At 43.3% G+C, this 17251-nt stretch overlaps 1 protein-coding gene and 1 long non-coding RNA gene across 4 annotated transcripts; one reads left to right on the top strand and one right to left on the bottom strand.

Annotated features, from left to right (window-relative positions):
- Positions 1-400: 400 nt before the first annotated feature.
- Positions 401-15618, bottom strand: ING2 (inhibitor of growth family member 2). 3 transcript variants are annotated; one of them, XM_074950077.1, is made up of 2 exons: positions 15429-15618; positions 401-1609 (listed from the first exon to the last, which is right to left on the bottom strand). In XM_074950077.1, the coding sequence occupies exons 1-2, from the start codon at positions 15523-15525 to the stop codon at positions 942-944; spliced, it is 765 nt and encodes a 254-aa protein (XP_074806178.1). In that variant the 5' UTR covers positions 15526-15618; the 3' UTR covers positions 401-941. The 3 variants fall into 3 exon arrangements, with proteins under 3 accessions (XP_074806178.1, XP_074806177.1, XP_074806179.1); XM_074950076.1 differs by lacking the exon at positions 15429-15618 and adding an exon at positions 9828-10299; XM_074950078.1 differs by lacking the exon at positions 15429-15618 and adding an exon at positions 9257-9420.
- LOC141985896 (uncharacterized) lies at positions 10417-16971 on the top strand. Its single transcript, XR_012639053.1, has 3 exons — positions 10417-10844; positions 11608-12087; positions 16584-16971. It is a non-coding gene; the product is annotated as an uncharacterized LOC141985896 (long non-coding RNA).
- The last annotated feature ends 280 nt before the right edge of the window (positions 16972-17251 follow it).

Genomic DNA, 17251 nt, shown 5'->3' with positions numbered 1-17251 from the left:
ATTTTGTGCATAATATTTTAAAAATTGCATATTTCGTCAGAACATCATAATTTTGACAGTGGGAGCCCGGGCAGGGGGGCAGAGGAAATCACAAATTCTGCAGGAAAAATTGAATTCTGCATTGCAGAGTGATACAGAATTCCAGTGGTGCAAGAAAAAGAGCCTTACGACAGACTAGCACTCCTGCACACCACTTAAAGTCAGGACCAAAGGAAACCCCATTAGGATGCTTGCTAGAATCCTTCTACGAAAGACATGCAAAAGAAGTATACACAAGACAGTCAAGTTCAAGACTACCATAATTGCTACCCTATCCAGAAACTGACTCCCAAATGTAAAGTCACCAAGGCAACAGTTTAATATTGACATAAAAAGCATAAATTAGTGGCATTTTCTTCCTGGAAATAATACATTCATCATATGAAAGCCACTGAAGAAATAGGTTGCTTTCTAGCTTGGAAGACTATTTTACAGTTAACAGCTGAATTCTTGAACCCCCGCTCCAGATATTATGTGATGTTCACAACAAATGGAGATTCTAGTAACTGTCTGAGGTTGTGAAACAGTGCTAGAGAGGTTAAATACTATTACTGTAATACGACCAGTCTTTCAGTGCTTCCCCACCACCATTAATTTCAGGATTTTTTTTTTTTAAATGCTAACACAACAGGGAGTTTAAATGAAACAAAACCAAAAAACCCCACAACACTACTTGTAATTCCATCTGTGCAGTTCTGAGGCCACCCTGTTTTAATTATTTGGTTATTCAGTGCAGAAAGTTAAAGATCACAGAAAGTTTAACAGATTTTAACACTCCATTAATACTATAGATTAAAAAATATTGCATAGTCTTATGCATTTTTCCTAAAACATTGTTCTCTGTAAATTAAACAATTTTTATATAAAAGACACAGAACCCTTTAAAACATTTATAGCATTCACTACCTCGATCTTCTATCCTTTTTTGATTTGTCAGTACATTTGTCCATAGTTTTCTCATTATCTCCTCTGCACTTGGGACAATACCATTTCCCCTTTGGTTTATAGGTGAGTCCAACACATGAAAAATGAAACCACTCAATGGGACACTGTTCATTGTCGCATCCTATCATCTCTCCATAGGACACTTGGTTACATAAGCAGTAAGTTGGTTCATTGGGATCTATTGCAAATTCAACAGGTGAAACGTCTCTTTCTTGTTTGGCCTTGGAGCGTTTCTTTTTCTTGGCCGATTTGGATCTCTTTTCTTTAGGTGGCTGGTCATCGCAGTCTTCAATCCCATTTGTTATATGGCACAGATCACGACTTTCGCTAGTCCGCTGGCGACGGGGTCTACGTGAAGATCTTTCTGGTTGGCAAGATTCCACTTTTGCCTTTTCTAGAGGCTTTTCGTTATCTGACTCTTGGAAACACTGAGAGTGAATCTCCATTTGCCGGGCCCTATTCTCTACCAGTTCAAGCATCTGAGTAACTATTTGAATTTTCTCATCTCCCAGTTCTTGGCTGTTGATTAGTGCTCGCTGAAGATGCTGTTGCAACCGTTTCTTCTGAATGGGATCACTTTCTGTCTTATATTTCTCATAGACATCATCGATTTCTTTTAATGCTTCTATAAAAGATAAATCAGCACAAATTTTTAGTAAGGGGGGGGAGAGGAAGAATTATGCATCACAAAGTGGATCAAGAAAATGTAGATACATTTATTCCAAGCAGTAGTTCAGTCTAACATGCATACCATATACTTCAGTTAGCAGAAAACTTGACCTATAGCCTACGTTCATGGAATAAATTCAATATTTAGTGCTACTATAAGACAGGTCCTCAGATAAGGAACTCTGATTTAATGATCAACAGAACAGCCTGCTGCAATAGAGTTTTTGCAAATTGTAAGGAACAAAAAAAGCTATTCAAGACACTGGAAAGACTAGTACACAACTGGCAGGAATCCTTGGTACACGCTAGATTGCAATAGTTAAAGAGTCCAACTGACAAGCCAGGAATTTAGAGTTAGCAATTCCTTAGCCCATCCAGTGGTAAAGACAACAGAAGGGGGAAATTTCTGTAATGATTAAAGCAAGATTTACTGCTCTGCCAAAGACTAGTTAAATAGCCTCTGTGTCTCAGTTTATCTTTACATAAGATTAACCTAACCTCAAAGGGCACTGAAGCAGTGTTTGTAATGCACAGCAATCCACCAATGAATTATAGTCGTGCATAGCTCACTTTTGGCAAAGAACAGTAATAGGATAGATTAAAATATGCAATATTAAGAGTGTTGCTTTATTATATGGGGTTTTTTTGCTATTCCATAATAGAAAAGTGTCTACCTACAATGTCTAGGGATAATCGGCCAAATTATCTTGATCATCACTACAAAAGTTTTTTTCCTCCTGCTGCTAATAGCTCATCTTAACTAATTAGCCTCTCAGTTTGTATGGCAACTTCCAACTTATCTGCATGTGGTGTGTGTGTATATATCTATCTATCTTCTTACTATACGTTCCATTCTAGGCATCCAATGAAGTGGGCTGTAGCCCATGAAAGCTTATGCTCTAATAAATTTGTTAGTCTCTAAGGTGCCACAAGCACTCCTGTTCTTTTTGCGGATACAGACTAACACGGCTGCTACTCTGAAACCAAATTAAGAACTGTCAGTTTTACCAATGAGTTTAGCTTTTTTCTACCATATTTTGTTCAAGACAGACTTTTTGAAAATTTAGCCCTAAATTAGGCAGAGTCAGTTATGAGAAGTCACTTTGAAAAGTGAATGAACAAAGCTACTTTGATGTAGGCCAACTATAAGTCAATTTAGGCATGTCCACACAAGCTTTTCCACTGGTTTAACAGAACCAATTTAAAACAGATTTTGGTTAAACTTGTGTTTAGACAAGGCCTTAGACTGTGAACTTTTCAGGGCAGGGGCCACATCTTCTATGTTTGGTGCATCCTAGAAGATGATTTTACTAATTAAGTGTTCACTAAACTTCTAGAGGCATTTGCATGTCTTAGTATAGGTTTATTTCCCCCCCCCCCTTTTTTGGGGTTTGGCAAGTCATGCACTATCATGCCTCCCTCTTCCAAAACAGCAACAAAGAATCTTCAGTGCAAGTTATGAGTGCACTGAACTTCAGTTTTCTTTTGTTCTGTTAGAAGTATTCCCCAAACTAATGGTGACCTAGAACCTTTATTACACTTAAAACAATGATAAAGGCTTTGCTAAACATGGAATAGCCAACTGCTAATATGGTATCTTTAAAGTCTTATGTATAGTGTGTCACTGTGGTAATATTAGATACAGAGTTGTGACTTACTGAAGTGTCAGTGGAAAAAAGTACAGGTACAACTGTCCTGTAAATAAATATTTTGTTTGTCTGTAGTGTTTGCAGTGTAAACATACTCTGAGTTGCAAATGATGCAGGTAAATAGCTTATGTAACAGCTGTTCCCATTGTAATAAAAAGATCACACATGTTCTGAAACATCTAAACTTAAACTGACAACATCCCTTTGAAGTCTATACACGAGACATTGTGTCATCTACACTATTCCACCCAGAGGACTTGAAATCCTAGAGCAGTGTCATCCAAAAAAAGTCAGTTGAGTCCAATCTCTTCAGCCTAAAGGCTGAACATATTACTTCATAAAGGTCATGGGGCTGCAGTCAATGCTCTGAAGTAGATTCTCTGTCCTGTGCTTCTCCCTTTGCCATTCAGGTGAAATGGGAAGGAGATATCACTTGCAAGTGCCCAGTGGGGATTTCTTCTATGGGCAAATCCTGTGGAGTGGGTGTTTCCACTGAAGTGCTACAGTGGCACCTTGTAGGCACTGCCTACACAGATGGGAGGGGTTCTTCCATCACCCAGATACTGCCTCTTTGGAAGGTGGATTACCTAGGTCGATGGAAGAATTCTTCCGTCAACCTAGTAATGTCTATATCAGGTGGGGAAAGCAGGGTGTAAGTTAGTATACCTACTCCTCTAGGGGTGTGTGAATTTTTCACCCCTGAGAGACATAGCTATACCAATGTAAGTTCCTAGTGTAGACCAGCCCCCAGACATTGAAACATAGTGCACATGAAGGTCGAGTGAAAATAGCTAGCCTTCTGTTTCTCCATTTTTTATTCTTTGGATCACTTTGTAAGATTTCTCCCCAAGAAGGGTGCCACAGTTTAAGAACTATGGGACTAGTATTTCAGTTGCTCATGTGACAAATGCAAGAAGCAAGCCATACAAGCACCAGTTTTTAAATATTCCAGTTTTAACAATCTAAGGCATTAGGTAACATTAAGAAGTTTTGTATAAGTTTGATTTGACGGTGTTCCTTTAGTGCAACTTTTAACTGAAACGGGGTGAGGGATGGAGACAGTATACACTCCTGAATATATGCAACTACTTTAGGTAAGTACACATTGTGTTCTGACCCAGAGTACAGAAATAATAAGTCAAATCTACACAAAAATCATATGGCTTTAACAATACCGGTATAGTTAAAGCAGTACAACTCTCCTAGTCTGGACACAATTATACCAAGTATAAATATGCTTATATAGCTTATTCTCATATGGGAAGAAAATAAGATATACCACCAGCATAAGGCACAGTATACCAGTATAACTGCATCTATATTTGTAAGACAAAAGATCTCACTTATAACCAACATAGTAATGTCATTATAAAAACCATGCAGACCAGGCCTAAAACAGGACCTTGTCCGGATATTAAAATATAAATGGGTAAGGGTAGAGGAAGGGACCACCACAAAATTAGGATGTCCCCTTTTTTCCTTGGGTGCATACCTTAATTATTCCACCATGTTTATCTACAGATAGTTTCTTCAAGCTTAACCAAATTTAACAGGACTTCAATCATTCAAATCTCACTTACCTGAGTTCCCCATCTATTCAAAACAGTGTGATTTCTCCAGACTTTCTAAACTGAGATTAGCCTGGACAAAGTTGTGCTTTTTTCCCCCCCCCCAACAAGAGGCTGCTGTAGCACTTGGTGGTTCAGCCCTCTCAAAACTAACAAAATGTTATTTTTGTGGGGAGGGAAGACACTAAATCGGACCTGGGGGAAAATAGCTAACCTAGTTTCCTGGAGGACTGGGAGAGGGGTGCAATACATTCAGTCCACCCTTACTAAAGTCAGTTCTATACAGTTAGTTACGGGAAACCAAATCTGAAAGCCAGTTTACTTGCTGGTACTATTCTACTGTCTTCGACAGACCACTTGTCTAGGCTTCCTTGGGTTAGATACTTTGATGGTATTTGATTACCTGATGCTGTACCTCAGTTTACACTACAGGTTAAGCTATTTTTCATAATGTAGCATTTCTGTGCCAGAGTTTTTTCTTGAGAGCCTTTTCAACCTGTATATTGCTGATTTGGGAACAAAAGCCAGATATAAGGTAGCTTTTAAATTTATTCTTGCAATGCAATTTACAAAAAGCATACATTCTCTTTATTTCTTAGAGTTTGAGACAAGGGACAACACACACCAGGTTCCTTCCCTCTTTTCCCAAGCTCCTAGACTCCAGCCCCACCACCACCAGTCACTGATGCTGCTTCTTTATAGCAAAAGCAAGAGCAAAACACATTGAGGAAAAACAAATTCAAGATACTGAAATATTATAGTTAAAAGCGAAAAAGCATAAAAATCAGGGTTTTCAGAGCGATGGCTCTTGGCAACTGCAATTCAGCCATCATGTAGAGCAAGAATAAATGCTTGCCTCCTGTCATAAGTTTAACAACCCTCCCCCCACAAGAGATCACTTTAGACTGATCATCATGCAAGACCGATACTGTTTGACTAGAGGTCACCCCCCCCCCCAATGAAGCAACACCAACAACTTTAAAATGATCTAAATTATACTAGCCATGATATCAAAATGTCTTCAAACTCATCTGGGAATATTTGGAGAAAATCCTCTGAGGTTCCATGTCCTCAAAAAGCAATAAAAATATATAAAAAGTCATAACTAGCTATAAGACCAACAGAGAAACAATTTCACATTAACGTATGCAACAAGAATACATACCATTTCTTAGAGATTGAATCTACCAAAGATTCAGAAAGTGGTTGCACAGGAACATCCACATAAGCTTGTGTGGTTAAGAGAAACTGCTGAACTGTTTGACCTTTACAACAGGATTCAGTGTACCTCAGCAAATAAGATAGTTGTAAGCTTTCTGGATTCCAGAAAGTTTACAAAAGCCTAGTCTCATGCATCTTTCCTGATTAATTAGGATGATAAATTCAAATAACACCTTTTCAATTGCCATACAGGCCACCTTAAGGGAATTGACAACTGAAATATCTCCTTTCACCCAAATATGAATAATATTTTGTTACAAAGCTGGCTAATATGTATCCAGTTGTGCTCTCTCTAGCCTTTTAGTTGATACATCATAAGGATTGGAACTCCGCTGTCCTAGCAATAAGTTTTTGATTCAATCTGGTATCTCTTCAATCTTTCAGCTGATAACTCCACTGAGTTACAGATCCCAGCAATAATTAGAATGAAGGGCTTTAGGATAGCCCAAACAAGAATCTGAGTAGTTTGTCTGGAATGGAATGTTTTAAATCTATGTTTAATTTACACTTCAGTTGCAGATAACATTTTAATGACTGCTCAGATTGTTTTGCTGTACTACAAATCGCTTCCAATGTTTAACGAAGGATTTGAGTAAGACAATGTTACTAGTTTGATTATTCCTTGTTACCAATTCTTTAGAGTAATCAGGGTCAAGCATGTGACCTCACATCCCAGAGAAGTGAATGTTAATTGTGTTTATATTCAAGGTAGTTTTATAAACAGACTTTTGACTCTTTACCTTGTCAATGAGTATTACTATATGATAAACAAGGGGTCGGCAACCTATGGCACGCGCGAGCCAATTTTTAATGGCACCCTGCTGTCTGCCGGGGACAGCAGCGTGCTATTAAAAATCCTGCCCGGCCCAGCCCACTCTTCTCCACCCACCACTCTCTCCTTGCAGGGCAGGCAAGCTCCCCCCTGCCTCTTCCCCCAGTGTGCAGGGTTCCTGCTCCTCCTCTCCCTCCCTGCGGGGGCCCTTGCTACGGAGCACGAGAGGGAAAAGCAGAGCCACAGCGCGCTCTCTGCTCCAGGGACATTGGGGAAGGGGGTGGAATTGGCATATCCCCTCCAGGGAAAAGCAGAGCCACAGCGCGCTCTCTGCTCCAGGGACATTGGGGAAAGGGGTGGAATTGGCATATCCCCTCCAGCCCTGTGCTGTGAACCGCTCAGGGAGCATCCCCACGACCCCAGCCCCCTGCCCTGACTCCTGCACCCACCCCCCACATACCCAGTCCCCCCACACCCCATGCCCTGACTCTTGCACCCCCACATCCACATCCCCACCCCTCGCACCAACAGGAGCTCCTGCACACACACACCCCCACATTCCCACCTGCACCCCTTACACCAAATGGGAGCTTCCCAGGTTAGCGCTCCACACCCAAATCTCCTTCCCCAACCCTGAGCCCCCTCCCTCATTCTAGCTCCTGGCCAGACCCTGCACCCCAACCCCCAGCCTGCTTCTTCACCCCCAGCCCTGTTCTCAGAGCACTCCCACCCTCATCTCAGTGCAGAGAGGGTAAGAGAATGGGCCAGAACCAGGGAGAAAGGAGGTACCTACTCTACGTGGACAGGGCCGGGATCCTGGCTGACAGTGGGCTGAGCGGGCTGGCAGCCGGGATTCTGGCTGACAGGAGCCAGCGGACAGAATCCCAGACCAGCAGCGGGCTGAGCCGCTCAGCCCACTGCCGGTCTGGGGTTCTGGCTGCCAGCCCCGCTCAGCCCGCTGCCAGTCTGGGGTTCTGGCTGCCAACCCGGGGTTCTGGCTGCCAACCCCTTGCCAGCCGGGGTCCCGGCCGCAGGTCCCGCTCAGCCCGCTGCCGGCCTAGCAGAACAGAACCCCAGGCCAGCAGCGGGCCGAGCGGGCCAGTGGTGCAAGATCGGCATTTTAATTTAATTTTAAATGAAGCTTCTTAAACATTTTGAAAACCTTGTTTACATACAACAATAGTTTAGTTATATAATATATAGACTTACAGAGAGAGACCTTCTAAAAAACGTTAAAATGTAGTATTGGCACGCGAAACCTTAAAGTGAATAAATGAAGACTCAGCACACCACTTCTAAAAGATTGCCGACCCCTGTGATAAACTAATGCCTCAACATACATACAGAGTAACTAACTTACAGCTGTCGTGGGAACTATCAATGACTTGCACCTTTAAGAGTCCCAACACTACATTATTGCTCAATTTAAGAAACATTTGCCTGTAAGGTGAACTCCTATATACTATGATAATACAAATAAGTTCTTTATAAAAGAAAAGTTCTGGTGCAGTCTACATTCAGAGAGGTTCATTTGAACCTAACTATTCAGTTGTGCATTCAGTCATGCTGCACTGTACAGCCTAGTAGATAGAACTGGAAGTCTTCCATTGACTTACTAAAAAGGAGTACTTGTGGCACCTTAGAGACTAACCAATACCCATGTCAATTCCTTAACCCTGTGCCACTTCCACAACCTCCCCACCCCCATTTGTAAAACTAGAAGTAAGACACTTAGAAGTTACATTACCTTTCATCCAAAATTTTCATATATCTCCATCCCACAGCACACTTTACCCTACAGATCATGCTAAATGTGAGGTTCCAAGTGTGGTGAGGTTAAGGGACAAGCAAACTCTGCAAGGAGCAATTTCACAGCCTAGTGTGCCTCAGGCTACAGGGTACAAAACCCCAGACAGCATATACACTGGGAACTGAACTGCAATCTAATAAAATCATAGCAGGATGGGATTCTCGAAAGAACAGCTTGTCAGAATGAAGAGATGGAGAAAAGCTATGAAAGGTTAAAATGAACAAATAAGGCTTTAAATTAATCTTAGCCGTTTAGAAGGTATTACCAAACATATCTAAATTAACCATAAGCGACCTATACATCAGTTTCTTCAATACGGTGACCCTCCCCCAGATTCTTTTCTAGAAAGATAAATATACTGTAATTAGTCGAACCTGCTTGCAGCATTACTTCTAAACTCAATTCCTTGATCCTCAGAGGGGATGTCTTAAGTCCACCGTGCCTCTGCAGTTGCAGATAAAGACCTAGGCTCTCGAGCACCCACTCAAAACAGCCAAGCGGAATTTTACCAAACTTTCTAAGAAGTCGGGTTCTCTGCTCTAGGCCAAGAGTAAGTGCTATTTTGCCCTTCCACAGCACTCACCCTCAAGCCCCCCTCGGCAGATGATCGTCCCACCGGAACACAGACATAACATCGAGCAGCTCAGAGACTTGCCCACGCACGAGTCGCCGGCCAGCACATGTCACCCTGCCCAGGCTGGGGCAGAGCGGAGACCCCTTTCAGCCACTCCCAGGGGCTCGGCCTCTCAGAGCCAGCTCCGCCGCACACAGAAGGGCTCCTCCACCCCCAGCTACGGGGGTTCCCGTAGCTACCGGACGCGGGAGGGGAAGAGAGATACAGGAGCCGCTGCCCGCTCCCTCCCCAGCCGCAGCAGGGACGGGGGGCTTCCCGCGGCCCCGGAGCCTCTCCAAGCCTCCAAGCGAGCGCGGGGGGTGACAGGGCTGAGGCAGCGGGCGGGAGTGGTCGGCTCCGCCAAGCCCGGCCCGCCCTGGGGCCAATAACCAGCCCCGGCCCCGCAACCGCCGAGCCGGGCCCCGCATCCCCCCGGCCCCCGCCTCAGAGGCTGACTCCTCCCCCTTCGGCCCGGAGGGCGCGTCTCCCCCTCCCAGCCGGGACTCGGCCGGGCCCGGCCCCGGCCCCGGCCCGCGCTCACCTTGGCACTGCGTGTCCAGCTCCCGCAGCAGGGACACGTTGCGCTGGATGTCCAGCGGCAGCGACTCCACGCACTCTAGATAGTCCTGCACGTAGAGCGAGAGCAGCCGGGCCCGCTCCCCGCCGGGCCCCGCCAGCGCCGCCGGGCCCGGCACCAGCTGTGGCCCCCCCAGCATCATCCCCCCGCGCCAGCAGCACATGCACCCCCGGCCCCAGGGCCCGGCCGCCCCCTCCCTCCCGGCGCTCACACCCTGCCGGGGGCGCCCCCCGGGCCGGATCCCCGGGCCCTCCCGCCGCGGCTCCCTGCAGGCGGCGCACGGGGCTGGCCGGCTCGGGCTCTGCTCCCGCCGCTGTCCCCACGGGGCGGGCAGGTCCCGGGGTCCCTGGGCTTCCCCCCGCCCTAGCTCCGCGGCCGCTGCCGAGGCAAACCACTTTGAGCCCCCGCCCCCGGCCGCACAGTGGACTTTGCGCATGCGCGAGGCCCTGCCCTAATAAGGCGCGGCTGGCGGCGCTGTGAGGGGTTCGCATTCTCCCGCCTTCCCCTCCGGGCTGCTCCTATTGGTTCGGGGACTGGCCGTGATGGGGAGGCGTGGCTTTCTTAAAGGGCAAGAGACACCCCTTCCAGCCCCTTCCGCCTTAGCACGGCGTTCTCTCGCCTGCTCTCAGAGGGGCTCTGCCCCACGGTGTGGCTGGCAGAGAGGGGGCGCTCCCAGCGCGTGGGCGGTGGGACCCTGTGTCACACCGTCACCCGTCCCCTGTCGGCTGCGGCTTGCCCCGTACTGGGGCAGTGTCGGGCTGCAGGGAGCTGGGGGGAAGAAGGAGGCGTGTCACACTTTTTAAATGTAAGTGGGGATACACCACTGCCCTTCTCTATTACAGGCAGGAGGTGCACAGGTGTAAATCAGAACAGATTTTGTCTCAAGGCAGTGGAATGCCGTAGCTGCGCCTGGTGATGATGAGGTGCTGTTATAAGATGTATTTTGAAAACTGATGCTTCTTCCACTGCACTTTCCTTTCTGTAAGTATCATCTTTGGAACCATTTCAGCATCTGAAAGAATAATTCACCATGCTGAAACCTAATTTCTGGTTTCCAAATGCACTACATTGGGGGTACGGCGAAGGGGAGGGAAGTTCTATTGCAGTGCAATGCATATGCAGGTAAAAAGTGTCTGTGGGTAGCTGGTACCTTTATTACCGAAACATCTCCAGCAGCTCTGGCTAATTTATTTCTAAGCAGAAACGCATTCTTTAGAATGGGGAGACTTGTACTAGTAGTATATTAATAGGCTATAAGCAGGCAAACAATACATTTCCACTACGCTAGAATATGCTCCAAAAGCACACTTTTCTCAGAATGGCAATTTATATGATGTGATCTCTAATTAATTATAGTCTTTGAGTTGCAAATAGCTCTATCTTAGGCCATTCTAGCCCACAATAAGAGTTATCTTATTCCTTCATCAAGAAAATCAATATAACAATTCATTAAAAACTATTATTTAGAAAAGCTCAATGACAATTTATCCCCAGGAGTAATTTCAGAGAATTATAAATAAAGCCTCAAAGAAATTTAGTCTTTTAAAATCCACTTGCCTGTCAACAAAGTCTCAAATTTTAATAGAGCTTCCTGTCTCCCCAAAGTCTGATGCAGAATTTGTCTCAGACATTGGCAACAAGAAACATAGGCTTACATTTCTTAGCAGTGAAAGACTTGGAACAATTATATTATGCACGTTTAGTTACGAAGAAATTTGGATTTAATCTACAAAACTCTTTTCAGACATTTTCATATGAACTCTGCTACGTTGACAATATTTGCCATCACAACATGGCCAACTGACAACTCTGACTCCATCTACTATGAAGAACTCAGAGAAGACTCAACTGCACAGTTTACCCAGGAATTTAAGGATTTCATCAACTCCTGCCTGAAACAATTCCAAGAGAAACTCTACAACCTCATCTCCCACAATTCCACCAGGGACCTTCGACATGCTTCCCACGATATACAAACAAGGGAACCCAGGCAGCTCCATCATACGTGGCCATGGCACTCTTACTGAAGGAATATCAGGACTCATAGAAACAATTCTCAAACCACTCACCACACAAAGGGCCAACTTCCTCCAAGACACAACCAACTTTCACCAGAAACTCCACAACATTAACAACCTCCCTCAGAACACCATCCATGCCACCATGGATTTTTTTTAGAAATCAGTTTCGAAAGTGAAACTAGCCAGTTTCATTTTAATTTGTGGTAAGTTGTTAAACAGTTTCATTTTATGGCACTGATCATCACTCTATGGATGATTCAGTCCACATTGTCAATGGAATATCTACTGGTGTTATAAATAACATTTATAGTGTAAATTGAGGACTTTATGTACTTTTCTTCCAATGCAAAATTACTAGATTCATTGAACTGGTACAAAATGCTTTAAAAAGAAGTTCTATATTTTGAGCTGTTGTCATTACACTTGTAATGAGTATGGACATCTGTATCATTCTGCAATCTTATAACAGAATTCAACTGAAAAATACAACTTTCCATTGAAGAGCCATAAATAAAGCCATAATCGTAATTTTCTCTTATGTTGATGACAGCATGTTTAAACTGCTAAATCCCAATCTATTTCTATAATCTAGGATTATGTATGCACCATTGGTAGAGTAATATTCAATAAAATTAGTTTTGAATAATTCAGAGAGGGCATGAGAATGGTTTTATAGATGGCTATCTTCTGTGTAATCTTACTAATACTGCTAAAAGTTTGCAAATTGTGTGACACTGCAGAGTTTCAGTAGTAACCTTACCAGTGCCATGTAAAAAGATATGACACCTTCCTATTCTGCTCAGTGTTTCCCTGTTTACATGTCTAAGGATTGACTACAGCATTGCACAGTTCATTTGTTTTTCCATCAGGACCTCTATATACTTTTCAGTCATGCTTTTCAGTATTCAGTCCCCCATTCTGTAGGCTTGGCCTACATTTTTTATTACTAGATGTATTACTTTGTCTTGGCTATATTAAAATGCTCATTTGTGCCCAGCTTGCCAAGTGATACCGATTGCACTGCATAACTGACCTGTCCTCAGGATTGTATTTTCTACATCACTAATCTTTGTATCATCCATAAATTTTGTAAGCAATTATTTTATATTTTCTTCAAGATCATTGATAAAAATATTAAATATGATTGGGCCAAGAACTGATCTCTGCAGAACTCCAGTAGAAATAAATCCATTTAATGATGATTCTGTATTAACAATTATATTTTGAGAGCTAACAGTTAGCAAAAATCAATATGGGACATATTAAGGGTAACTAACTTTTTTAATCATAATGTCATGTAGTACTAAATCAAATGTCTTTTAGAGGTCCATCTGGTGCAGAAGGAGAGAAGCAGTCCCTAAAGATGCTGAGCCCCCTAGCTTGCACTGACTTTGAGAATGCTGAGTTACCAGGAACGAAGGAAGACAGGTCCCAAACTATATATGATTCAAGATTAGAACTAAAATCCTGTAGATACTCTGAAAGCACATTAGATACTAATACATCTTACAGAGCACAGCTGTAATGCATTCACACTGATTCACTCCATTAAGCAGATGACAAGTCACCACATGCTGTACAAGTTGAACACTGAAAGTGATTTTCAGGCATGACCCCATGTAGGATGCACTGTAGTAATCAAACCTAATTAAATTTTTATCTTAAGTACTGAAATAATACATAGTAGAAATCAGAGAATTTTAGATTTGGAGAAGAGGTACTAAGTCACCTAGCCCACCCCACTGTTAGTGCAGGATTGTTCCCAACAGTATATTTGTTCAGTCATTGTCCAGTTTAGTCTTAAGAGTCTCAAGCACTGCATCCATCCTTTCTCGAGGGAGATTATCCCACTGTCTAGTAGACCTCACAATGATAAAATTGTTCCAGGTCTACAGTCCTAAGTTTTCCTTTTCTCGTTTGCATCTCATTACCAGTTTTACCCCACTGTAAACAATCCTTAAACAATCACTTTCTTACACCCTCCAAATACAAGTAGACAGTTATCATGTCCTATCTAATGATGGACTTCTGTTACTAAGTAGTGCAATAATTTGTTAAGGATTTTTTATTGAGGAATGCAGCCATTTCTTTAACCCTCTAAAAAGTCGCAGCATGTGACAGGTTAACGAAAAGCAAGATCATCAGTTAGAAGAAGTGCATAAGTGGCTCCAGTCACGAAAGCTATGTTTAGCATTAAGTGGAAGTGTCCCAAGAATCACATAATATGCTTTTTCCAAGCAAGTGGAAAGAAATTAATAGCCACACAGATTTCTTGGCCACATCTTCCTCCTCCTGATTCTCTTCCTGTGACACATAACAGTCCAGTCTCCCATGGGCTATAATACTTTGGTCTCATTTCAGTTACTGGGTTTAGTGTGCCGGTGCTGGGTGGTATTAGTGGTCTACAATATACAGGACGTTACACTAGATAATATAGTGGACCCTTCTGGCTTAAAGTCTATGACTTTTTATATGCCAGTACATCACTGGTGAAGAAATCCAGAAGGCTGCCATGCAACCAAAAAATGACCATAAAAACAAAGAATCTGCACAAACAAGCAAGTTTTGCCTATTTATTAAAAAAAAAATCCTAAATTTTGTATTCAGGAGTCCAGTATACCAAGATAGATTAGCCCCCAGGCAGATGTAATTTATATAGTTGGCACTTAGCTGATAATCCAAGATGTTTTCCTTTGCAGTGCAACAGCGCTAATATTTTACCACTGATCACTGTTCTTGAACAACTTTTTCAATATGGAGTTAGCCAAAAACATGCTTGCCTGTAACTTCAAACATGGATATCTTCTTTTTAAACATCATATTGGGCTTGATTCATCTGGGTGGCACAAAGGGATTCATCCACAAAGGCAGGTGCTCTGCAAATATCATCACCTTCTTCTGGGGTTCCACATGTGGAGGGCAGCTTTAAAATTATATGTAGGACACCAAAAGAACCCCTTGATGAAGCTGCCCAAGAGATGTGCTAAATCAGCACTTCTTCTGGGTAGCCAGCCATGTGCCCTTCTTAGTCAGTCCTACCATCCAATTCCACAGTACCGAGTAGTGGAGCAGAGGTTGAGGGCACCCTTTGCTTCTGTAACACTCTTGCAAAGAGAGCTACCAATACCTGTCTCCTACCGTTTCAGGAATTTGATCTCCAAGGTGTCTACCAATATGCTTGTCATGGGATAGAGACACCCTATCATGGGGTGTTGGGTCAAGGAAGACCAAAAATTGGGAAGCAACCGCTTCAGTGTGGCAATTGTCACTAGAGCCGCCCATCTGCAGGGCAACTGGGCCTAATTGCTAGAGTCAAAATGGCTACACTAGCTTCAGGATAGCATAACCTAGTGGTCAGAGTCCTTAAAGCTGCCCTATGGGCAGTTGTGCCCAACCCTCCCAGCAGTAGCTGCAGGTCAGGATAAGGTCCCCTGAGCCCAATCTACTCCACCAGGTCCCAACCCAAGATCCTGGGAAATCGGTAATTCTTGACTCAGGTTTGGGTTTCTGATTGAACAATCGCATTCCCTGGGCTGCTTCCTACCTTTGTTTCCTGCTCTGCCAGTTCCTCTGGTAGTGACATCCTTCCATCTCTCTCCTCCTCCATGGTTGGATGGGGTTCCACCATTGATGCAGCTCATTCAGTCCCCGCCATCTGGAACTCCCGCAATTCTCTGGCAGGTGTCTGCAGCATGCAACTGCTCTCCTCCTCAGTCAGCCCTGACTGAGATGAGCTGCTCCCTTTTATATCCTGTTTCTAATTGGAGCATGCCCAGCAGAGACAAGGGGGAACGGCTGCTGGCCTCTTCAGCCCACATTGTGTGGTTAATTTCAGCTGGGCCAGTTTGGCGTAGATATATCTCATCACAATGCCTTAGGTAAAAATTCCTTCCTGAGTTCATATTCATGAGAGGAGGAATCCATGATTAATATCCAAGTAATTGTCCATTTTTTCCTCAGATACTAGTAAAGTGAATTCTGTCTGTATCCTCTGAGACAGAATTAAAAACTGATTGTGTAGAAATATGGCAGTAAATCAAATTTATGTGATGCTCCGTCTCCCAATAACTGCTTATTCTATTTGAATACTGTAGTTCTTTCGACATGAGTTCTATGTTCTGGCTTAACTGCATTTGTCAAGGTGCTCCAGTTTTCAGAGATTCCAAATGTAGGTTGAGCTACATTAAGGAATCTACCATTATTTTATATATAAGTGATTTTCAAAATGGGACTCTAGTCCTTCCTCACCTGCTATTTCAAAGAACACAAGTTAAGAGCCTTGTTTTTGGGCTCTAAAGCTGGTAATTCCATTGGAATAGAACTGCAGATGATATTCTGCGAAGCCACGCAACCACAGTGAACTAAAAATGGAAGTTTCTGTGGGGTAGGCTCCAGGGGATTGATCAGAGGCTAAAACTGATGAATAAACACCGGCCAGCCATGTTTTCAAAATGAAAGTTTGGGTAGTCCTGTGAAACAAATGGGAAACCAGGCTAAAATGTTTAACCTGAGTATTCTTGGGTGATCTTTACAAATGGATTATAGTAATTGTCAGAATTATTTGCTGGGTTGTTCCTGGCTCATACCTGAGCCTGATTTGTAAAGCTAAGAGGATACCTGTATCTGTGTTAGCTGTTTTAGTTTCATGTTTCATCCTTTAGATGACAAATGTGGTTCTAAAATGTGTTCAAATTTGCAGGAGGAGAGTTGTGGGAGTTTCACTTTTCTGGAAATTCCAATGTGCCTGGGTACTTTGTGATGGTAAACACAGCTGACATTGAAGGGAAAATGAAGCTAGTTTCTCATAGACTGAAGCTTGAACCAGGATGAAATCTCTTGCAAGATTCACTCTAGTTCACTTTTTACCATTGAACTGATGTTTCAAGACATTGGACCAGACTCAGCCTAGGTTTATACTGGCTTCCATGAGTCGAAGACCAAACACAAGGCCATCTGGGAGAAAATCCACCAAGGGCAAAGCTATGATGACAGCAACAACCACAACATCCTTTCTGTTGGGAGTGTACCAGAGGGCCAGTGCAACCCCAAAACTGTATAGTGCTGTCTGGAGAAGAGGCACTGCCAAAGCAGCCAATGATGAACTGATTAAATCCATCATCTCAGGAGCCCCACAAGCAGCGGGTGCTATTTCTGCCATAAGCATTTCCATGCCTTTGTTCAGGCCATCCTGTACATGAAATGCCCTTCCCCACTCTTGTTTGCTAAGACACTTCTCTGTCCCGATCTAAATCCATCCTGCAAATTTATTTAATCTGCAATGACTATAAGAGAGTAAATAATATTAACTATATTTATTTATGTTTAATTTTAACCACTAAGAGGTGCACATACCTAAATCAAATAATT

This window comes from Natator depressus, chromosome 4 (assembly GCF_965152275.1).
Source record: "Natator depressus isolate rNatDep1 chromosome 4, rNatDep2.hap1, whole genome shotgun sequence".
NCBI lineage: Eukaryota > Metazoa > Chordata > Testudines > Cheloniidae > Natator > Natator depressus.
The sequence above is the reverse complement of the archived record's forward strand: the minus strand, read 5'-3'. Positions and strand labels throughout refer to the sequence as shown.